This window comes from Thamnophis sirtalis, unplaced genomic scaffold, assembly GCF_051295495.1.
Source record: "Thamnophis sirtalis isolate CommonGarterSnake01/CBP01778 unplaced genomic scaffold, rThaSir2_p1.2 scaffold_6, whole genome shotgun sequence".
NCBI classification, from domain to species: Eukaryota; Metazoa; Chordata; class Lepidosauria; order Squamata; family Natricidae; genus Thamnophis; species Thamnophis sirtalis.
This window is the reverse complement of record NW_028261386.1, coordinates 22,568,120-22,592,736: the sequence shown is the minus strand read 5'-3', so window position 1 is coordinate 22,592,736 and position 24,617 is coordinate 22,568,120. Positions and strand designations below refer to the sequence as shown.

At 40.9% G+C, this 24,617-nt stretch overlaps 1 protein-coding gene across 3 annotated transcripts in view; it reads left to right on the top strand.

The window, feature by feature from the left end:
- DTNB (dystrobrevin beta) overlaps window positions 1–24,617 on the top strand; it is a 133,368-nt gene that overhangs the window by 30,823 nt on the left and 77,928 nt on the right. For all 3 annotated transcript variants that reach the window (XM_087717396.1, XM_087717395.1, XM_087717398.1), the window contains exons 6-9: window positions 523–677; window positions 1,135–1,240; window positions 2,303–2,469; window positions 8,439–8,563. In XM_087717396.1, the coding sequence (XP_087573522.1) occupies window positions 523–677; window positions 1,135–1,240; window positions 2,303–2,469; window positions 8,439–8,563 (553 nt within the window). The remainder of the gene's footprint in view (window positions 1–522; window positions 678–1,134; window positions 1,241–2,302; window positions 2,470–8,438; window positions 8,564–24,617) is intronic.

Genomic DNA, 24,617 nt, shown 5'->3' with positions numbered 1-24,617 from the left:
ATTATAGCAATAGCACTTAGACTTATATAGCACTTAGTTACTTACACTTATATACGGCTTCACAGGGCTTTACAGCCCTCTCTAAGCGGTTTACAGAGTCAGCATATTGCTCCCAATAATCTGGGTCCTCATTTTACCCATCTTGAGCCTGGTGAGATTTGAACAGCTAAATTGCAAGCAGTCAGCAGAAGTAGCCTGCAGTACTGCACTCTAACCACTCCGCTACCACGGCTCATGGTGCTTTACAGCCTTATCTAAGCAATTTATAGAGTCAGCATATTGCCCCCAACAATCTCATTTTACCTCAGAAGGATGGAATACTGAGTTAACCTTGAGCCAGTGAGAATCGAACAACTGGCAGTCATCAGAATTAGCCTGCAATACTGCATTCTAACCACTCTGCCCCCATGGTTCCTATTACTATTCACTTTACTGGACTGTCTGCTCAATGCTAGGGTTTAAATATTAAATATCCTATATTGCGAGCCGCATTTTCATATCTGCCTTTGATCTACATTTTAGATAGTTTCTCTCAAATGTCAGATTCCAATGGACTGATGATATTTTCAAAATTTGACCAGTTTCTAAGAGAAGTTCTGAAACTTCCTACAGCTGTTTTTGAAGGGCCTTCTTTTGGATACACAGAAAACTCTGTGCGAGCATGTTTTCCTCAGCAGGTAAGCTTCATGTGAGATGATACGCAGGGCTTTAAATGTTGACTTATATTCAGTGTTAATCACAAAAGATGAGTCTATGAAAGACCAATTCCCTTTCCAGTTTTCTAGAAAAACACAGCTCCCTGATGTGTAGGGTAGGTATATTCATTCGTTTGTTCATTCATCCTAAAATAAACAGACATTTCTAAAATCTATTTTAAAGAAAAGCACAGAGGATAACAATGCTGCTTAGCCTTCTAATTAAATTCTAATGCAAATAACCTATTTTATAGATTTATTGTAACTGTAACAGGAAAATAAATTGAGTGTATTGAGACTAAAACTCTATCTAGTAAAAAAAACACAATTGAATCAGAATTTCTTTTATTTTTAAGATTAATGGATTTTGGAGAGAGAAGAGTGCATTTAGCAATGTGTCTAACAATGTGTGTTTAACTTTTATTTGTTTATTTTGCAGAAAAAGGTAACATTAAACATGTTTTTAGACACCTTAATGGCTGACCCTCCACCCCAGTGCCTTGTGTGGCTACCTCTGATGCATAGACTTGCCCATGTTGAAAATGGTATGTGGCATATGCTCCTGAATTGTTCTTTACATGTATGAGCTTTGTGCTTCCAAGTTCACTGAATTATCTATTGCAACCTGGGTGCTCTTTAAGTCAAACTTGTGGGACTTAATGTGCAACATTTTGTTCGTGTTCTTTTTTCTTATTTGTACCCCCCCCCCCCTTGACTTGGTTGTGAGCCGCCCTGAGTCCCCTCCGGGGAATAGGGCGGCATAGAAATATAATAAACTCAACTCAAACTCAACAGAATAATATGTGTGTCTGAACATTCTGTGAACTTGTTTCATAGAACCTCAATATTTAAGTCTACCCCTAGTATGCATTATTGAGTGTCACTTTAGTATGAATTTTTAAAAAAAACCTTGTTGAATCAAATCTAGGCCCAATCTAATCCAACATTCTACTTCTCCTCAATATCTAGTCATTACTTCTGAGAGGCTGAAATGTAAGCTATGAGCTGACCTATTCTCCTTGACAACTGGTAGGCAACAGCATACTGCTTATGGCAGTATGCTAAGCTTAGAGACTAATCAGTTTACCTTAGTCTCTGTCCAATATTTCATAGCTATTAAACTCTTCACTTGCTAGTATTTGGGGTTGTGTGTATTATAGCAATACCAACGGCACTTAGACTTATATACTGCTTCATAGTATTTTGCAGTCCTCTCTAAGTGGTTTAGAGAGTGAGCATATTGCCCCCAACAGTCTGGGTCCTCATTTTACACCTGGGAAGGATGGAAGACTGAGTGAACCTTGAGCTTGGTGAGATTCGATCTGCCAAACTGCTAGCAGCTGGTGATCAGCAGAAGTAGCCTGCAGTACTGCACTCTAATCACTGCGCCACTCAGTTATGGTTTCACTTATTATCTAAATCCAGAAAAAAGAAGGGTAGAACTAGAAGTTTATAGACAATATATGACTCCTGTTTAAAGTACAATATGTAGAATTCTCAGAGCACTAGACTCACTGAGGACCTTTTATGCAACTTAGGACAAAGAGGCCTGTTTTTTCAGATGCAGTTCTTACTATTTCTTTTTCCCCCCTTTCATCTCCTTCAAGTCTTCCATCCTGTGGAATGTTCTTACTGCCGGTGTGAGAGCATGATGGGCTTCCGATACCGATGCCAGCAGTGCCACAACTATCAGCTCTGTCAAAACTGTTTTTGGCGTGGCCATGCAAATGGCCCTCACAGCAACCAGCATCAAATGAAAGAGCATTCCTCTTGGGTAATCACTCTCTAATGTACTCTTTTTCTCTCGGGACAGGCCTTTCTAGTATGTGAGTGCTAAGCAAGGAACATTCCACAGTCTGCAGCCATAATGGGGAGCATGATGGACAGGCCAAACAACATACTTTTTAAATCTCATTGGTCCTTTGATTAAAATAGAAAGCCCCACAGCATTCTGAGGGCTTGAACAATGCAGTAATAAATATGTGAGGAGTTACAATTCTGAAGCACTCTAAACAGGTTGTCTTTATGGTCTGTTTAGAGGCCACGATGCGTTGTTTCCATAATATAGATAAGGATGGATTTTCTAAATTAGTATACTATAATATTTGTGACCAGAGATGGCTTCTAGAGGTAACAAGTATGTTAGTTTTGGCTGTAGGAACAAGCTGATTATCTTTTGGTTGCTTTGTTATTCAGATGGATGCCTCTATGATTCATAGATCTGTTCTCTGGGCTGGTGTATCTCCTTGCCTTACAATGCTGGGTGATTTCAGTCTCCATGCCTTGGGACTTGGTCAGGGAAAATGTAAGAATCCATAGCTGTCACAGCAAGTATAGTCACAGGTCATCTGTAACCCACACTCTGTTATCATAGATCAGACCTTGTGTTTGCCTTGGAGCAATTCACTTATAATTGTAATATAGAGAGTATTGCTGCATTAAGGAAGGAAATATTTCAAAACAGTTTTATAATAGGAAGCTAATTTAACCTTTTGAGCATTATTATCAATAATTTTGGCATAATTCATATTGTGCAGCAGGATAATTTTTATGCCCAATAGTTAATTTAATTTAGGGAATTTATGGAGTGCAGCAATGACCTAGAGGTGAAGACGCTCACTTGCCACCTCGGCCCTTTCAGTTGCCCCAACTCCACCCTGAAAAAGGGATTACAGGGTCATGAGAAGAAAAGAAAAAGTTAATTTAAGGAATTTATAAATAGCTAATTTAGGGAATAGAGGCTGTATTTTATAAATGTAACATTGAATATAACGTTCAATAGTTAATTTAGGAAATTTATAAAACACTACTGGTATATTTTATAAATACTATATTTTTAGGATTCTCTATTGTAGATAGCACACTCTGTGCAGTATCTTTGTCTGGCCAGGGGTATGTTTACAATGAGATGCTCAGCCACTTTCTCCAAATCCCAATCTATCCCTTCACTGTTTCCATCCTAATTTATTTCTAAAGTTTGCTCAGTTGTGCAGAAGTTGCATTGGAAGAGATGACTAATGATTTATTACTCTTTAATGACAGCCTTCTCACTCCAATGCATGCTCCATGGATTTGTCTAGTAAAATTAATTAGAATTGTAAAAGAGAAAGGGTTTTCTTTGGCATCAATGACTTGAAGCTGGCAGGGAATGCTTGGGAGGTTGTAAAAGAGACTGAATTATCTGTTTATTTAATAAAAAATACTGGCAGGTGAGATACCTTGCTCATAAAACTATTAGCTTAGCCTGGATCTGAAAAAAATGAGTTCAACAATATGCTGATGGTCAGTATTCCTTTCCCTGGCAAAGAATTTGAGAGAATGCCAGGTGATGAATTCAGTTATTCATAGTAAAAGCTGAGTTTTGTGATCTATTTCATTTAGGCTTCAGATCTATATTTAATTATAGAAACTGTTATATGATTTTTGCAGAGATGGCAGGTAACCAAGAAACATGCTGCTAATTTTTTTTTTGATTGCTCAATGGCTTTTGCTATTAAACATTACATTGTTTTCTGGCTAAGCTGTTTGAATCATGTTTGGAAGCATCAATTGATAGGTGTACTAATTCTATTTTATTAACCTTCCTGATTATATTATCAGGATCTTAATATTTAGGGGACATTTCCCTTGTAGGATTAACTGAATTATGTGGAAGGGATGTAACATGTGATGAAATACCTAATAGGGAGGGTAGCAAGACAAGACAGTTAAGGGAGAAAACATGGCCAGCACAGAAGAAAGAAGTTCCTGAATCCAGAGGGAGGAGAATATAGAAGAAAAAGACTCAAAGTAACTCTACCTTAATTACGTTACATAAAATAATTACTTTAATAGGATTTCTATATTCTGTTGTATTACTCTGCTAGCAATCCAGTAATGGACTTGTCAGAAATCTAAGCAGTTCTTGTTACTGGAGTTTGTTAGCTTTGACAGATATTGTTATATGTGTGTTCACATGTGCATATGTGGATTTATCCATAGTACAAATTATGTGCATTGATAATTATAGCCATGAGCAATGATCGCTGTATTGCATAAACAACTCAGGTTATTGGATATGAAAAGCAATTTCCTTCTTATAATGACTTCTTGTATATAGGTTGTCTTGACAATTACTTGTTGTCTAGTTTAAAGTTACAGTGGACTTTATTTCATTACACTTACTGGCATAAGTACAATTACAATAATGCCTGTCAAGAAATTACTTATTTTCCCTGCATGTTCTCAACATTTCACCACATAATAAATAACTACTTGGGCTATGATCCAGAATGTCCACTTCCCTTTGTGATTAGGTGAGACAAAGCCTTCTATATTCACACAATGGCAGAACTCTGGTCATTAATAGTTTAAGCTTTCTTGTGCTTACAATGAAATGTTTTAAACGTGACTGTATTTGTGTATGCAAGAAAAAAGCAAACTTTTCAGCATTATTTCTATGGCCATATATAGTTTAAATTTGTTGATAGGTGATGCAAAATTGGAATACACCACTAATGCTTACTCTTCAGATATATCTGATTTGTCATATGTGAATAGTGCACTCCTCTTTTTAATATCTATTTTTTATTTAAAATAAAATGACATATACCTTTTGTATTATTTTAAATAAAAAATATACATTAAAAGAGGAGTGTATTACATATGATAAATTGTTTTCACCTTAGTTACAACTGTAATATGGCATACTTACTGTAAGCCATTCTGTTAGATGACTCAAATATCTTTATTTTATGATAAGATATGAGGTCATGATATGAAAGTAGCTTGAAGAACTTGCTTTTTTCTTTCTTTCCATTCTGTTGGAGATCCTAAGAGCACTAAATAGTGGAATAAAATGCTTTCCATAAATAAGTAAATAAATGCTAAGAATCCGACTGTGTAGTTCACTAGTTCAAATGTAACACTGGAGTTGAATCTAATTTCAAAATAAATGTTACATGAAAATTCTGAAGACAAGTGTAAATACAACTAATGTGAAATACAAGTATAAAAGGGAGTAAGTGACAGATATCTTTTGAAACAAAAAATAAGGGGATTAACTTGATTTCTGTAGTTCACATAGGAAATCCTATTTTAACGTGGTATGAACAATTACCATAAGTTATTACTATAACATTAGAGTCTCAAACTCTTTTTTAAAGGTTTTGAGTAGAAGAAATTCAGATTTCTTTTTAAAATAATATCAGCAAAATTAACACAATGTAGTATCCACACTAGAGCTGATTGTAGTATCCACAATAGAGCTGATAGAGCTTATTGAAAATCTTAAATAAATATAATATTGTTAACATTATCTATCACAAAAACCTTCAAATTGGCTTTAAAAAGTTTGTAGAGAAATTGACCAGAATATGATTAGGTATTTTTTAAATCAGTGCTTTTCAGACTCATATATACAGATTAATTACTGATCTCTGCTGGTTATCCAGGATAAAACATCTTTATGCTACAAGTAGTAAGATTTCTGTATTCTGTTAATGGTTTAAACCAGGTTTTTTTAAAGCATTTTTTTGGCAAGTTTAAGATATGTGGACTTCAACTGCTGGAATTCCCCAGGCAACATCTCCCCATTTCCCCACTTATAAAAAGAGTTTATCCTGATATACCACCTCTAGCTGGGTTATATTCATTCAAGCATATATCTTTTCTGTTTTAATTGTTGCTGGGTACTACACAATGTTGTTTTTGAAAATAGTCTAGAAACTGGCAAATCCAGTGGATCTGGAAACAGAATTGGTAGCAATGACATAGTATTAGCCAGTTCATGTTGCCATATTTTATACAGCATGTTGAAAGGGTTTACTCTGCACCCATCCCACTAATATCAAAGCTGTTTTGTGTGATGTATTTATGCCAACAGTTTGAAGAAACATTGAAGAAGCTACATAAATGCTTAAAGGTCTGCTTCTCTCTTTTTTAAAGGAATGAGTGGAAATCCAATTTGTTTCAATGAAGAAAGAAATATACAAATCTGTTTTTTAAGCTCCATCTTCCTCTCTTATCCTTGCCAAATATTCACATGTTCTTAAAACCTAAACATTGTCTTAGAATTGAGTACAGTACTGTAGATCAGCAAGTGGCTCAGTAACTAAGATATTGAGCTTGTTGATCAGAAAGGTCGCCAGTTTGGCAGTTCAAATCCCTAGCCCGTGTAATGGAGTGAGCTCCCGTTACTTGTCCCAGCTTCTGACAACCTAGCAGTTCAAAAGCACGTAAAAATGCAAGTAGAAAAATAGGAACCACCTTCGGTGGGAAGGTAACAGTGTTCTATGCACCTTCACCGTTTGGTCATGCCAGCCACATGACCACGGAGACATCTTCAGTCAGCGCTGGCTCTTCGGCTTTGAAATGGAGATGAGCACTGCCCCCTAGAGTCGGGAACAATTAGCACATATGTGCAAGGAGAACGTTTACCTTTACCTTACTGTAGATTTATACTTGGTGAACTCAATGAACTTTCACACTGTGACAACAATAACTCTATTTTTTTTAAAAAGATGGTTTAACACACATCTTGTATAATGAGTCCATGTGTCATTGCATGCATTTGTGGTTTCTCCTTTTTCCCAGAAAGTACTTTTTCAGTCGGGGGAGGGGGGACTCACTTCTTAATTACGTTGCTAAGAAGAATCTGTGGAAACAAAATATTGGCTTTCCTGATTATGTTCCACTCTTCAAAATTAAAAGAGCTCACTACATCTCCATATTAGTCTTTGAAAATAATTTATCTTGTTTGCAAAATAGAGGGGCTGAATATCCTGAATGGCAGAAGATCAGACAGAAAGGCAGGCTGGTTTCTGTCCATTAACAGAAGAGAATTTGCCAGCGTTATTAACCTTGCTGGAAATACTACACTACCACCTGCTGTCCAAAATAATCATCCTCTTTCGTGACTTCCGGAACACCAGACCCCTGAGATCTGGAAATCTTTAAAAATGTGTCTGTATTCCGAGATGTGGGTGTCAGGAGATTAATGAGGCCTGTGACACAAGTGCTGTGATTGTGACTACTGTTGTCCTCAGCTGCCACTATATGCATATTTGTTGTTACTGTTTTTCTAATTTTTTAAGTATGTTTGCTGCCCAGAGTTGCCAAAGTTGTGAGATGGGCAGCCATGTAAACCAATTAAAATAAATAATAAATAAATCCCTCCCAGCCATGTTCTAATGTCCCATTTCTCAAGAAAGACTCTAGAACAAGGGTGTCAAACTCAATCCCACTGTGGGCCGTATCAGGATTTTGTTTGCCCTCGGGGGTGGGGATGTGGGGTGTGTGGCCTGATCATCACGGCTGATTGGGTGGGCATGGCTGGGATGGTCCCTCGCTATCTCCGGGGCAGCCCCGCAGGACAACTCTGGGCCTACCACCAGCCGAATTCAGATTCGTGTGTTTCACACATCTGCTCTAGAGCAAGGTATTGGTAAGCAGGTTTGGATATGATAAATAAGAGAGGAGAGAGGGAGAGTAATCTTCTGCTCAGCCTGCAAAGTAATCACTGGAATATAAATTCTCCTTCTACATATGCAGTACAGTATTCACAAGGCAGTGAAATGTTGAGGAGAGAGCATGAGCCATGGACCTCTTCTAGGGAACCCAGGTGGGTCTCCAAGGCTGTGGCTTGAGCACTGAGAGTTGTTTCTTTTGAGGTTCAATTGCAGCTCTTATCTAGTGTGCTGCACAGATTGATCTGCTGTGTTAATACTAGTCTCTATGTTTAATTCTTTCTAAAAAAAAAAACAGAAATCGCCTGCCAAGAAGCTGAGCCATGCCATTAGTAAATCTCTTGGTTGTGTACCCACTAGAGATCCTCCTCACCCTGTATATCCGGAACAGCCAGAGAAGCCCCTTGACCTTGCCCATATAGTGTGAGTATATATCTTCATTTAAATATGATTTGTTCTGTTCAGTTTAATTGCTTTTCTTGTTGGTCAAGTGGTGTTCCCTGAGTCCTTTCCCCCTCCCCCTTGATATACATGATGCTTGTGTTCAGGAGAGGTCTAAAAATGAAATAAACTTTAGGCTTTTTAGGAGGGGGGGAAGTATAATTAAGATTTGGGTATATTGGAGCATCGACAGTTGATTTAGTGCTCTTTCAAATAATGATTATCAGTTTGAGTCAGTTCTGTTTCAAATATTCATAGTATCTTAGGACTTGACTCTAACTTGTTACAGGTAGTCCTCGACCACAGTTGGGCCAAAAATTTCTGTTGCTAAGCAAGGCAGTTGTTAAGCGAGTCGTGTCCCAATTTATGATCATTTTGCCACGGTTGTTAAGAAAATCACTGCAGTTATTTAGTAAATCATATGGTCATTAAGCAAATCCGGCCTCCCTCGTTTACTTGGCTTGTCAGAAGCTGGCTGGGAAGGTCACAAATGAGGATCACCTGACCCTGGGATGTTACAGCTATTGTAAATATACGCCAGTTGCCAAATGACCGAATTCTGATCACGTGACTGTGGGGATGCAGCAAAGATTTTAAATGTGAGGACTGATCATAAGTCATTTTTTTTCAGTGCCATTGTAACTTTGAATGGTCACTCAATGAATGGTAGTTAATCGTGGGCTACCTGTAGTTGGTTACATTTGAATTTTAATTACATATTTGTTTTTCTATAGCTAGCATTTGCAAGATTCTGTCTTTGGAGATTCTCAGTTATCTGGGTCATGGTTGTCCCAAAGGTGTTTTTTCACTTCTTACCCAAGAAGCTTCTTTAGCCCACAACTCTCAGAGCTGAAGAAGCTTCTTGGATGAAGCTTCTTCAAAAAAACCACCAGAAATTCCAGTTACCTCTTGATAAAGCATCTTTGGGACAAGATTCAGTCTCCCAAAACCTCCCACTAGATCAGTGTTTCTCAACCGTGGCAACTTGAAGATGTCTGGACTTCAACTCCCAGAATTCCCCAGCCAGCTGGCTGGGGAATTCTGGGAGTTGAAGTCCAGACATCTTCAAATTGCCATGGTTGAGAAACACTGCCCTAGATACTAGAAGAGTGAGAAAGTTATGATGTCTCTTTTAATGACATCTTTTGTTCCGATGGTCAGTGTGTGAACAAAATAAGAACCAAGGACCTATTGCTAAGGGCATTACATAATTGTACATTATTTAATGTTCACATCTATGTCCCTGAGGGAGAACAAATACAGAATTAGAATCCAAAACAGCCATCTAAATCAGGCCAAAAGTCCAGTTCAAAGTCTTGTTCATATGTAAACAAGCACATGCTAATGAGAATTCCATAGGAAGACACAGACGCAGTAGCATTTTGCTGTTTATTCTCCCCAACATAAGGCATTAAGGGGCATTCTGCCTCAGGCACTGTAAGTAATGCATATATACTGAATATGTAACCATTACAAGTATTGATAGTTTTATTCTACATGAAGTTTCCATAATCCCTTCAATGCTGTTCAGATTAGTGAAGCTTGCTATACTTTGTGATAAATTCTATACTTAAACAAATCAGTTTGACAAACTTTTTTCTATCTATACTGAACCCTTAGTTTCATAATCGGTTTAATATCTGCTTACAATATAACCATACTTAATTATATGCTTAATTATATTTTTCTTTCACATCAAGCAGTCCACTAAATATCATGATCTCTTTTATATTAGCCATTATTTAGTGGTGGAATTTGGATTAATGAAACTGGCCCCAAATTTCAGCTTGGTTTAACTGAACTGTATTTGCAACCATTATCCAGCATGGTGAGGTACTTTTGATTTCCTTAACTTTGTTTTAATCATCTTAAATAATTTGGTGCTATCACCAAATGTACTTTCTCCTTGCTCACCCCTTTGCAATAGTTATATTCCAAGGTCAATTTTTGAAATTCTATTTATTTATAAATCATATCCATATGGCCGGCTATCTCACTCTGGGCAGTGTACAATAAAATAATATTCAAAGAGAATGCCATTCAAAGCTTGTTATTGTTTAAAAGGCTACAGTAAGAGTGTTAGATATTAAGAATAAAGAAGCTACTTCAGGAGACCAACCTTCTCTGGAGACCCTGAGACCTGTTAACACAGCCACGTTTTGAGGGACTTCCAAAAAGACAGTAGGAAATGGGTCACCTTGGGAAGGAAGATGATCTATAGAGCAAGTGTTACAACAGAAAAGGTCCCTTTTCTGGATTCTGCCAGATATAACTGCTTCATAGCATACCTCTTCTGCCAGATCTGATGAGATGGACATTTGTAACTGGGAAAAGGTGGTCCCTCAAATAACCTGTCCCCATGCCATGAAGGGTCAAAAGTCAAAACCAGCCCCATGAGTTGGACATGGAAGCAAAGTGACAGCCAATGCAAGTTGAGGAGCAGAAGTGTATAATGTGTGCCACTTCAAGGTGCTGCAGCATTCTGCACCAGTTGAAGGTTCCAGATACTTTTGAAGGGAAGCTCCATGGAGAGTGTATTATAGCAGTGCAGCCAAAAGCTGACCAGGTTGTGAATTACCAGGAATAGAGCCACAAAATTGAGGAGGGGGGAATAATTGGCACATAACACAAAGCTGTGAAAAGTCTAAGATGACCACCTACACAAGCAGGAATCTAGGAGGACCTCCAAGATATGCACTGGGTCTATCTAGGGCAGTGCAACCCCATCTCACACTGTTCTGACCCCCCTCGTCCCACACCAACACACTCCGAGTCAAAGATACTTTACGGAATTTATTAACAGACAGACAAGTCCTTGGCAGCAAACCAGCACAGACAAGTCCGGGCAGCAATCCAACACAGATAAGCCGTGGCAGCAATCCAGCCTGCCAAGCTCACAATCCTGTTCTCCAACATTGGTTAATGCGTTGACTTCTGCAAAAGGGGCGTGTGCACAAGCATTCCTTTTATAGTCTGGACAGGAGCCTAATTACCAGCAGCTGAGTGCAATTACCTCCTGTAACTGCGCAACTGTTCCTTACGCCTATTAGCTCTCCGGTGCTGGGCATCCAGGAACAACTCACTGCTGACGTCAGGATCACACTCCCTTGTCTCCTCTCCACTGGTCCAAGGCTCAGGCACCTCCTAGTAAGCCAACCAGCCTCTCTGTGCCCTGCTTGGAGTCAGAACCCTGTCCAGGGTCCTCCACATCCTCCAGAGCCGACTCATAGGGCCACTCGCTGTCGGAGTCTGGTGGCAGTTCCAACGGCTCCTGCTGGGCCACAACACATACCATAGCAGCATAGAAACAGAACTGACAGTAGAAAAAAGACCTAATGGTCCAGCAAATTTTCCCTTTGAGCTTTTTGTTGTTTTCTTTTTAATTAATTAATTACTTTTTTTGATTGTTATTTATTGTTTAAATTTTTTGCTGGATGATGGACATGTGTTTATCCCAAGGATGCCTAGACTCAGTTACTGATAATTGACCCACTACCTCCACTGGAACTTGGTGCTAAGTTTCCTCTACTCTTTCTGTGAAGTAATACTTTCTAACATCAGTTTGACTTTCCCTCCTCTCTGGATTTTTGCTTAATATTGAAAATACTACCTTCCTTATTCACACCCCCGTAATATATTTAAAAGTTTCAATCGTATACCAATGATGGTATTGTCCACAAATCAGTAGGCTCCAAAAATCCATAGGCATTCAATCTTGACAGGGTTCAGCTAAAGCTTGTTATTCCCCATCCAGACTCTCATAGCCTCCAGCCACAAGATAAATCACCCGCAGCATTGCATAACCCTCCAGGAGAAAAGATGTATAATTGAGCATCAGTAAGTGTACCTTGTCCCATGGCAACAGATGAGCTCACCTAGCAACTTCATGTAGATGTTAAACAGGAGAGGAGAGAGTACCAAACCCTGTGACACCCCCATAGCAGGTGCTGAGGATGGGAACTTTCTATCCCCCATCACCACTGAATGGATTCAACCCCAGGGAAAGGAAGAAAACCAGCCCAGCTCAGTGCCACCCACTCCCTATTCACTGAATTGGTCCAGAAGGATCCTATAGTCAGTGGTATTGAAAGCCGCTGAGAGGTCAAACAGAGTGAGGATTAAGTGAGCCACCCCATCCCACTCTCACTAGAGATCATGTTAAAAGAGCAACCATTGTTGTTTTTGCCCCCCACTCAGGCCTGAAACCAGATTGAAAAGTCTCTAGATCAGTGTTTCTCAACCTTGGCAACTTTAAGTCCTGTGGACTTCAACTCCCAGAATTCCCCAGCCAGCTGTGCTAGCTGGGGGATTCTGGGAGTTGAAGTCCACAGGACTTAAAGTCGCCAAGGTTGAGAAACACTGCTCTAGATCATCCATTTCATCCAGGATTCTGTGAAGTTGTTGTGCAGTCTTCTTCTCAACAATAAGTCTTTTAAAAACCTAACTAAACAATGATAAACCCTATCTATATTGGCATTTACAAAGAATTACAAAATATTGCTAAGATGTGACTTGCCTTATAGAACCCAGGTTATTTTTTTCCCCAACATGATTCCTCTCTTGCCTGGTAATTTTGTTTCTAACAACATTTTAGATCATCTTATTAATTTTGTCTGGAACAGGTGTTGAGCTAATCACTCTACAGCTTTCTAGATCACTTCTACATGTTTTTTTTTTAAATGGCATTTTCTATTTTTGACTCTGGATGAGGTAAGAGTCTCCCAGACAGTAAATTCTGGATGCTATTTAAGGTACAGTACTAGTAACCTATAAAACCTTATATGGCACAGGGCCACTCTGTTTGCAGACTTGCTCTAGGTCTCTTCTCAAAAGCAGTGCCATCTAGTGGAACCCAGGAACCATGCCTTCTCTGTTGTAGCACCTGGCCTATGGAATAGCATTCCTCTGGAATCTGTACAGTCCCAACTGTGCTAAACTTCCCCCCAAAAAACCCTGGTTTTTCCTTAGGCTTTGTGGAGTTAAATAGGTGTCTTTTAATTGAGTTATAATTCTATTGTTATGCAGCCAGACTATAGTGTTTTGGTGTAATGTTGTTTAATTATTTCTTGTTTTATATTTTGTATCATGAGTCACCTAGAGTGATCAGATTGAGATGAGGTACTATATAAATTCTATAAACAAGGAAATAAATCATATCTACTTTCCAGTTGTTTGATAGAGAGCCTAGTGTTAAGGAAATCAGCTTTTAAGAACATTGGATGAAATCCCCATGGAAATGATTTAATGTTCTCTTTTATTTCTCAGTAATATCTACATCTATTGTCACTTTTTGCCTCAGATTGTCTGTTCCTAAAGAACACAGGCATTTCCCCTAAGTTATCTGTACAGTGAAAGCAGACACTAATAATTTCTCACTGTCTTCTATGAATAGTTTAAATGTGTTGTCTTTTGATCTGTGGTGCATTTTTTTCTATTTAGCAAAAAAAAAAAAAAAATCCGGTTCCAAAAGCAAAGTTTTCTTCAGTAGTTTCCCTTTCACTGATTAACTACTTTGATGATTCTTGGAATTGATAGAACGTTTTCTGACTTGCAATATACTTGTTTATAATGATTTTCTCATTCAACTCCCTTCCCCATTTTCTTTTACAAATCTCTTCAATTTAATAATGAATGAGTTTGCAACCTTCATTAGATAAAGTATCTGAAATGCCTGACACTATATTGTTTAACATACAAGGTAATCACTCAGGACTTGGACAGAAGTAGGGATGTTTGGAAGAGAAACTATGTATTTACCCTGTTTCCCGGAAAATTAGACCTCCCCAGATAATAAGCCCAATCGGGCTTTTGAGCACATGTGTCAGAGGAGTACAGGGCCCTGGACTCAGGTTGTTGTTGCTAAATGCCAGGTCGGTTGTGAACAAAGCTCCCCTCGTCTGAGATTTAATATTGGACGAGGAAGCAGACCTGGCATGTATAACCGAAACCTGGCTGGGCCAAGAGGGGGGTGTCCCCCTCTCAGAAATGTGCCCAGATGGGTTTCAGGTGCTCCACCAACCACGACACCAGTGAAGGAGTGGGGGAATAGCAGTTATTGTCCGAATGTCGTTAGTTCCTCGTAGGATCCCTGCCCCAGAGATTGTGGGGTGTGAGTCTCTCCTCTTGGAGAGTTGGACCTAAGGGTTCAATTGGGCTTGCTGTTGACATACCTGCCTCCCAGCTGCGTCACGACAGCCCTGCCTGTGCTACTAGAGGCAGTAACCGGGTTGGCGGTGAAGTTCCCCAGACTTATGGTATTGGGGGACTTTAATCTGCCATGTCTCGGTGAATGCTCAGATGGGGCACAGGAGTTCGTGGCTTCAATGAGAACCATGGACCTGACCCAGGTAGTTCAGGGTCCGACTCATAGGGCGGGACACACGCTTGACCTTGTATTTCTCTCGGGGCAGTGGAGACGTGATCTTGATTTAAGGGGAATAGAGACCTTGCCCTTGTCATGGTCAGATCACTCCTTGCTGAGGCTTGACTTCAGACACTACCCCCCCCCCCCATTGCAGGGAGGTGGAGCCGATTAAGTGGTTCCACCCCAGGCGCCTGATGGACCCTGAGGGAGCTTGGAGAGATACCTGACTCCCTTGTCCGCAATCCAGCCGAGTCTTTGGTCGCTGCCTGAAATAGTGCGGCGGCTGTAGCATTGGATCGGATTGCCCCTTTGAGGCCTCTCCATGGCAGCGGATCCAGGAGGGCACTTTGGTTTACCGAGGAACTCCGGGAGATGAAGTGCCAAAAGAGACGCCTAGAGCGACGTTGGAGGACTAGTAACTCTGAGTCTGATCGATCACTATTAAGAGCCTTTATTAGGACTTATCTAGTGGCGATATGGGCGGCAAAATGTGTGCATTTTTCTGCTCTTATTGCGTCCGCGGAATCTCACCGCCCTGTTTAGGGTGACCCACTCCCTCCTGAAAGGTGAGGAGGCAGGGGAACCCTTGCGGGGCAGAACTGAGGAGTTTGTTCAGTTTCTGTCAGATAAAATCACTCAGATTCGGACAGACCTGGACTCCGTTTGGGCAATGCCAGCCGAGATGCCGAAGGCTAGTCTTAATCAGATTTTTTGGGATGAGTTTGAATTTGTCACCCCTGAGGAAGTGGACAAGCCATGGGAGCAATGAGTGCCTCCACCTGTTCATTGGACCCGTGCCCCTCCTGGCTGGTTTCGACCAGCAGAGAGGTGACACGAGGCTGGCTCCAGATGATTATCAACGCATCTTTGCAGGAGGGGTTTTTCCCGCAACCATTAAAGGAAGCAGTCGTGAGACCCCTCCTCAAGAAGCCTTCCCTGGACCCAGCTGTTTTGAAAAACTATCGTCCCGTCTCCAACCTTCCTTTTTAAGGGAAGGTTGTTGAGAAGGTGGTGGAGCTTCAACTCCGATGGACCTTGAATGAAACGGATTATCTAGACTCCTTTCAGTCTGGTTTCAGGCCCGGGTACAGCACGGAAACTGCTTTGGTCGCCCTGACCGACGATTTCTGGTGGGCCAGGGATAGAGGATATTCCTCTATCCTGGTGCTTCTTGACCTCTCAGCGGCTTTTGATACCATCGACCATCCTTCTGCGACGCCTGGGGGAGGTGGAAGTGAGAGGCACCGTATTACGGTGGTTCTCCTCTTACCTCTCCGACAGGTCGCAGTCGGTGTTGGTCGGGGGGCAGAGGTCGACCACTAGGCCCCTCGAGTGTGGTGTGCCGCAGGGTTCAGTCCTGTCCCCCCTCCTATTTAACATCTACATGAAGCCGCTGGGTGAGATCATGCGACAGCATGGGGTAAAGTATCATCAATATGCTGATGATACTCAATTATATCTTTCTGCCCCTTGCCAGCTCAATGAAGCGGTGGATGTGATGTGCCGATGTCTGGAGGCTGTTAGGGTCTGGATGGGGGCGAACAAACTTGTGCTCAATCCTGATAAGTCTGAGTGGTTTTGGATGTTGCCCCCGAAGGATGGTTTGGACAGTCCATCCTTAACCCTGGGGGGAGAAAATGTACACCCCTCAGAGAGGGCTTGCAATTTGGGAGTCCTCCTGGATTCGCAGCTGAAATTGGAACATCATCTGTCGGCTGTAACCAGGGGGGCTTTTGGCCAAGTTCGTCTGGTGCACCAATTGCGGCCCTATTTGGATCGGGATGCGCTTCTAACGGTCACACATGCCCTTGTCACCTCGAGGGTGGATTATTGTAATGCGCTCTACATGGGGCTACCCTTGAAAAGCGTTCGGAGACTGCAGTTAGTTCAGAATGCAGCCGCACGGATAATAGTGGGTGTGCCGAGGTACACCCACGTTACATCTATCCTTCATGAGCTGCACTGGCTACCTATTGGTCTCCAGATTCAATTCAAGGTGTTGGTTATCACCTTTAAAGCCCTACATGGCTTAGGGTCAGGATACCTTCAAGACCACCTGCTGACACATACCTCCCAGCGACCAGTAAGATCCCATAGATTGGGCCTCCTTCGGGTGCCGTCGGCCAAACAATGTCGGCTGGCAGGCCCTCGGAGGAGAGCCTTCTCGGTGGCTGCTCCGACTCTTTGGAACTAGCTCCCCCCAGAAATCTGGACCATACCCACTCTGATGGCCTTCAGGAAAGCCATAAAAACTTGGCTGTTCCAGCAGGCTTGGGGCTGTTGACCTGACTGTTGAGGTCCGGCCACGACTAGAATGAATTATGAGGGATGACTGTTGTCTTAAATTGTATTGTTGTTTTGTTTTTTTATATTTTCTTGTAAGCCGCCCGGAGTCCTTTGGGATTGGGCGGCATATAAAAGCTTTTAATAAATACATAATAAATAAATAAATAAATAAGCCATGCCCTGAAAATAATCCCTCCCCTAATATATTTAAATGTATGCACAGCTTGTCCCCATCATTTCCTGGGGGGGAGAAGAGGGGAACATGCCCCCCCCATGCACCTGCCATCCACGCGGAACAGCCTTGCAGAGGCTGTTCTCGCGAACCCTATCTACTGCGCCCCTTCTCCTAGTGGCAGCCACAAAAAGAGCGGCCGGCCCAGTGACGCTATGGCTGGCAAGAGAGTGAACAGAGACAGAATTTCCATCCCTCTCTGGATCAGCTGATCCGTGGGCTGAGGTTAAGGGGCCTCCTGCAACTGAAAAATAATAAGACCTCTCCGAAAATAAGAGGGGTCAAAAGAAAATAAGACCCTTCTTTTCCCTGCCTGATACCGGGGAAACATGGTATTATGGTAAAAACTACAAAGCATTGCTGTTTTCTCAGGCTGAACTTGATGATGTGATGAACTCTCTGCTGAAGTTTCTTACTTAGATTTGCCCTCCGTAAAGGGAAGCATAAAATATACAGCATATCAAGCAGCATGTTTGTGAGCACTTGGATAATTATCCAATTAACTAAGTCAGCAGGGGCTTGGCCAAAACAAATCATGCCAGATTAACGGTGTTTATTTAACTGTAGTTTAATAGATTAGGGGAATACCACTATGTCTGGAATTACACAGTGGCTTATTTATGAAAGTTTCAATAAAATGGTAAAATATGAGCTAAATAATATGTTCATTAAATAGACTCATACTTGGTTGAATAAATGTGCCCCATGCAAGGTTCATTAATGGCTTTACTTCAGCCTGAAGGAAAATATATCAAATGTGATGCTATGGGACTCTTTCCTGAGCACCATGCTGTTTAACATTTTTATCAATGACTTGAACAAATGTTCTGACCTAGGCTTCCTGAGACAGTAAAAAGCACAGGCTTAGTCCCCAAATCCCTCTTTTTATTTCAACGGCTGTGAATTATGTTCATTCACAGCCCGTAATGAGTCACAAATAGTTTGTAAAGAGTCCGACAAAAGTCTGCCAAAGTCTTTTGGGATAAGGCTGATGAGTACCCACCTTTATCTGCCTTGAAACGCTGCCAAAGACCTAATTGCCAATTAGCTTTGCAAGTCCACATGGAGCACCGAGTCAAAACGGAGCTTCAGAATTTAAACCAACCAGAACAAACAAAATTGCTTCCTGCAAAGGCTCATGTGCCTTTGCTCCGCCTTTATGTCTTATGGGAGAGGCCAATCATCTCCAAGCCTTACTCCCAAGTTGCCCCTTTTGTCTTAACTGTTCTTGCCTTCTGGCAGCTCTGTGCATGTGCACACTGGGAACAGGCTCTCCCTGTTCCTCTGCCTCACTGATGTCCGAATCGGAGGCTCCGGAAGCAGCACGTAACTCTCTGCCTCTGATGCAGAGCCCTCATCTGAGCCTTCCCCAGACTTCAGGACTGGCCCATGTTCCTCCCCAACTTCCTCACTGTCAGACTCTGCTGCCAGCTCCGCAGGCTGCTGGCAGACCACAACAACAAAGAAGTTGAGAAGACAGTTTCAAATTTGCAGATGACATAAAACTACAAGGGACATCTAATACTGCAGATGAACCAGAGAGGGATTGGAATTTTTTATTTAGAGAACCTTGAACAATAGACTGAAATTAATATAATGGAATTGAATGCAAATAAATGTAAAGCTCTGCATCTGGGTAGCAGAAAAGAAAGTCGCAAGAATAGGAAGGACCAGGCTTGGCAGCAATATATGTGGATGGTATCTGAGTGTGTCCTTCTTGGACAAAAGCTAATCATGAGCCAGCAATACAATGAAACTTTTAAAAGCACTCTTGGAAATACATTAGCAGGAGAATAGAGTCCTCATCATGAGAAGAATTGTTCCACCAATGTTCTTCTGACCAGTCCCATTTGGAGTTTAGTGTCCAGCTTTGGCCAATCCTGTCCAAAAAGGACAATGAAATATTGGAGCAAATTGGTGATAGACATGGAAACTAACATCTGTGAGGAAGCATTAAAGAATATTGGCATGTTTAGCCTCCAGAAAAGGATGACTGAGGGGAGATAGCAGTCTTCAGATACCTGAAGTGCTGTTACCCAGGGGAAAGTGCAGGATTAGTCTCAGTTACTTCTGAAAGCAGGACTGGAATCAGTGGGTTAAAATTACAATAAAGGAGGTTCAAGCTAGATGTCAGGAAATTAATAGATCAGACACCTGACTGTATGAACCATTAACTAGTGGAACTATAGGTAGTCCTCAACTTACAACTGCAATTGAGCCCAACATTTATGTTGCTAAGCGAAACAGTTGCTAAGTGAATTTTGCCCCATTTTATGACCTTTCTTGCCACAGTTGTTAAGTGAATCACTGCAGTAAAACGGTTGTAAAATGAATCTGGCTTCCCCATTGACTTTGCTTGTCAGAAAGTCACAAAAGGTGATCGCATGACCCCGGGGCACTGCAGCTGTCATAAAAATGAGTCAGTTGCCAAGTATCTGAATTTTGATCACGTGGCCATGGGGAGGCTGCAATGACCATAAGTCACTTTTTTTAGTGCTGTCGTAACTTTGAGCAGTCACTAAATGAACTGGTGTAAGTCGAGGACTACCTGTTGATAGCTAATGGAACAAGCAAAGGCCTTCAAATGGGACAGGTGGTTTTATTGTAGAGATGTGCTAATATCTGCAGTGCTTATGATTCTGTGGAAATGAGCAGAGTTGGCACTGAAGTCACTTAGCAATTATAGATCTCTGTAGTTGTAGAGGGCATAGGGGAATGGCCTTGAAGGTCAGCAGAATCTTTATTAATTTTTAATGTTTATTTGTTTAATAAGGCTGCCCAACTCCATCATGACTCTGGGCCGCACACAATTATAAAATCATAAATACAAATACAAATAAAACCAGAGGCATAAAGGAAAAATCCTAATCAATCATTCTAAAAATAATGCAGCCCGCAAGAGTAGCAGCCCAATCTTAACCCAAAAGCTGGCAGATAGTGTCACTTTTAAGATCTGTTTTGAACACAGACAGTGTGGAGGCCAGATAAATCTTGGGGCAATGTTCCCAAGGGCAAGTGCTTTGAAAGGAAAGATCTGTTTTCTAGTTTCATGAGATGACCTTATTTAATAGATGGGGCCTGGAGCACGCGGCCCAATTGTACAGGATGGGCAGAAATCACAGAAGTCAAAGTTAGGCTATAAAACCTAACGAATACAATTACAGCTTTTTATTTCTCTATTTTAAGGGACATGGTGACTCAGTGGCTAAGATGCTGACCTTGTCCATCAGAAAGGTCGACAGTTTGGCGGTTCAAATCCCTCGCGCTGTGTAATTGAATGAGCCCCCGTTACTTGTCCCAGCTTCTGCCAACCTAGCAGTTCAAAAGCATGTAAAAATGCAAGTAGAAAAAATAGGGACCATCTTTGGTGGGAATGTAACAGCGTTCCACGCACCTTCGGCATTTAGTCATGCTAGCCATATGACTCTTCGGCTTTGAAACAGAGCTGAGCACCACCCGCTAAAGTCAGGAACGACTAGCACATATGTCCAAGGGGAACCTTTACCTTTATTTATCTATTTTAGAAAATTTATATAGCCACCCACTCACTCTCAGTGGCTCAAGGTGACTTACAAAAATAATATCTCTGTATACCAACAATAAAAAACCCCACCCCCATAAACCCCTACTCCTCTTTTATTCTCACCTCCCACTTTTTGTTCTCCTTTATTAAATCCTAAATGGAGCTCATAATTCTGGGCCAGAAAAATCACATAGCAGTAATAATTACTCCATTTCTCCTAAGTAAAATATAATGCTAGGACTTGGTATACCTGTTCATACCCAGAAGAGTTCTATAATTCTGATGTATGAAATACAGTATTAATATACTTGAGCAGCAGGCGGTACTTGAGAGACCGCCTGCTGCCAATTACCTCCCAAAGACCCATTAGATCACACAGAGTGGGCCTCCTCTGGGTTCCGTCTACTAGCCAATGTCATCTGGCTACTACCCGGGGGAGGGCCTTCTCTGTGGTGACTCCGGCCCTTTGGAACGAGCTCCCCGCAGAGATTCGGACCCTCACCTCTCTCCAGGCCTTCCGAAAAGCCGTTAAAACCTGGCTGTGTCGGCAGGCCTGGGGTCGATGAGTTCCCTTCCCCTCTCGAATGGTGTGGCTGTTGGTTGTTTTGAATTCCCTGTACTTTTTGTTGTAGTTCTTGTGTTTCCCTTCCCCTCCTTTGGGTTTGTGCGCCGCCCTGAGTCCCGCCGGGAATAGGGCGGCATATAAATAAAATGAACCTTGAACCTTGAACCTTAAATGGCTTGTTGGCTTTGTCCCTTATCTGCGTTACAGGTAGTCCTCAATTAACAACAATAATTGGGACTTGGAACTCTGTTGCTAAGCGAAGCAGTCATAAAGTACAGTGTCATGTAACTGCTGACTCACTGCTGGTTCTCAATGATCTTTGTTTGTCAGCAGTTGGCAGTGAAGGTTGCAAATGGTGTTCACATGACCAGGGGAATTGTGAGCCAGTTGCAAAGCACCCAATCACAAACACATGATCATGATGAGGACACTGCAATGGCTGCAAGACTAGCCTTGAAGTCTCCTCATTCAACACTATCATGATAGCAGTCTTTCAATATCTCAGGGGTTGCCATAAAGAAGAGGGAGTCAAGCTATTCTCCAAGGCACCTGAGTGCAGAACTAGAAGCAATGGGTGGAAACTAATCAAGGAGAGAAGCAACTTAGAACTGAGGAGAAATTTCCTGCAAGTTAGAACAATTAATCAGTGGAACAGCTTGCCTCCAGAAGTTGTGAATGCCCCAACACTGGAAGTCTTTAAGAAGAGATTGGATAGCCATGTGTCTGAAACGGTATAGGGTTTCCTGCCTAGGCAGGGGGTTGGATTAGAAGACCTCCAAGGTCCCTTCCAACTCTGCTATTGTATTGTATTGTATAACTTGTTGCTGAATGAATGGTTGTTACTCAAAAAACTACCTGTAATTTATGTTACGCTTCTCTGAATTAGCATTTTTAACATTTTCCCAGCCTTCGACAAAGCATTTTTAAGGAGAGTAAAGTGATATACAGTAATAATTCCCATCCAAGCCTTAGGATTTACCATAAGCATAATAGCAGATTAATTTATTTGCATTGAACTACTGCACACCAGAACAACTAGACACAAGAACAGTTTTTTCCCAAACGCCATCACTCTGCTAAACAAATAATTCCCTCAACACTGTCAAACTATTTACTAAGTCTGCATTACTATTAATCTTCTCATCATTCCTATCACCCATTTCCTCCCACTTACGACTCTATGACTGTAACTTTGTTGCTTGTATCCTTACAATTTATATTGATTGCTTCCTAGTATTCAATTCAATTCAATTCAATATGTATGACTTGATTGCTTATTTGTACCCTATGACTATCATTAAGTATTGTACCTTATGATTCATCACTAATGTATCTTTTCTTTTATGTACACTGAGAGCATATGCACCAAAGACAAATTTGTTGTGTGTCCAATCACGCTTGGCCAATAAAGAATTCTATTCTGCTCTATTTCCATTTGCTAAAATATTTATGTACTATAATTGTGATGACCTCTCTGTGTTAATAAACCACCATGAAACTGACTTGATATGTAACCTCTTAAAACATATTTGTTAGGAAGAAAATAACACTGAGGTTAATGGGAGTTGCTTCCAGGTATTTTGGCACAAAAGCAGTCTTCCTTTGATTATAGGGAACTGGAAGGAACGGCCAGAGTAGGTGAAATCTTTTGGTTGGATATATATATAGTTGTAATTCAACATAAAGAAAAGTGCCTCGTAATTGAAGTTATTATTTGAAATACAATTATTAGTTGTTGTAATTCAGTACATCATTATAGGTAATCCTGTACTTACAACAGTTCATTTAAGGACTGCTCAAAGTTACAGCACTGAAAGAAGTGACTTTGACCATTTTTCACCCTTACGCCTGTTGCAGCATCCCCATGGTCACATTATTTGCATTCAGATGCTTGACAACTAGTTCATATTTATGACGGTTGCATTGTTCCAGAATCATGTGATCATGTTTTGCAAACTTCTGACAAGCAAAATCAGTGGGGAAGCCAGATTCACTTAACAACCAGGTTACTAATTTAACAACCAGTGATTCACTTAACAAATGTGGCAAGAAAAGTCACAAAATAGGGTAAAACTCACTTAACAAATTTCTCACTTACCATCATAAATTCTGGGCTCAATTGTGGTTGTAAGTTGAAGACTACCTATACTCCGATGTTTTTGACAGTCACCAGAGTAATCCTTAAGTAGATAAATCTTGTTTTCCTCTGGATTGCAGCTCTGCTATGTGAATTGTGGGAAGAGAAAAATAAAATAAAAAGCAGGGCTTATTTAAAATTCAGAATAAAAGTTATGCTGTAAATTATTCAATTCCTAATACTGCATGGGTACTAGAAAAGATACTATTTCTGTTTTTAGACTGTTGTTAAATTGCCATGATTCTCCAGATTAACTATTGTTTTAAATAAATTGGGCACAAATACTTTCCTGATGTAGCTCTTCATTATCGCTAAAGAGTAGAATTCATAATGATAATAAAACAAAAATTTGGGCTGATGGCTATAGGTAAACTCAGAGTCTCCCATTTAAACATTGTTTAATATGCCAGCCTGTTCCTACCAGGAAATAAAATGGCATCTTGATACACCACAAGCAAGAAAGGAAGTCTGACAACTTTGACTAGCTGGAGAAATTAAAAATATTGCAGGAAATTAACATTGGAATTAGAGGTTCTGCTGTCTGCCTTGCCCAAGCACTGTAGATCATGTGTGCAATCAAGAATGCTATATAAGCACCGTGGTGATGCAGTGGTTAGAATGTAGTATTGCAGGCTAATTCTGCTGATTGCCAGCAGTTCAGCAGTTCGAGTCTCACCGGCTCAAGGTTGAGACAGTTTTCCTTCCTTCCGAGGTGGGTAAAATGAGGACCCAGATTGTTGGGGGCAATATGCTGATTCTGTAAACCGCTTAGAGAGAGCTGTAAAGCACCGTGAAGCAGTATATAAGTCTAAGTGCTATTGCTATATAGTACAATATGTGTGTGTGTGTGCGTGTGTGTGTGTATGTGTATGTATGTATGTATGTATGCATGCATGCATGAATCAGTTAACTGGCTGATTCATTCATTC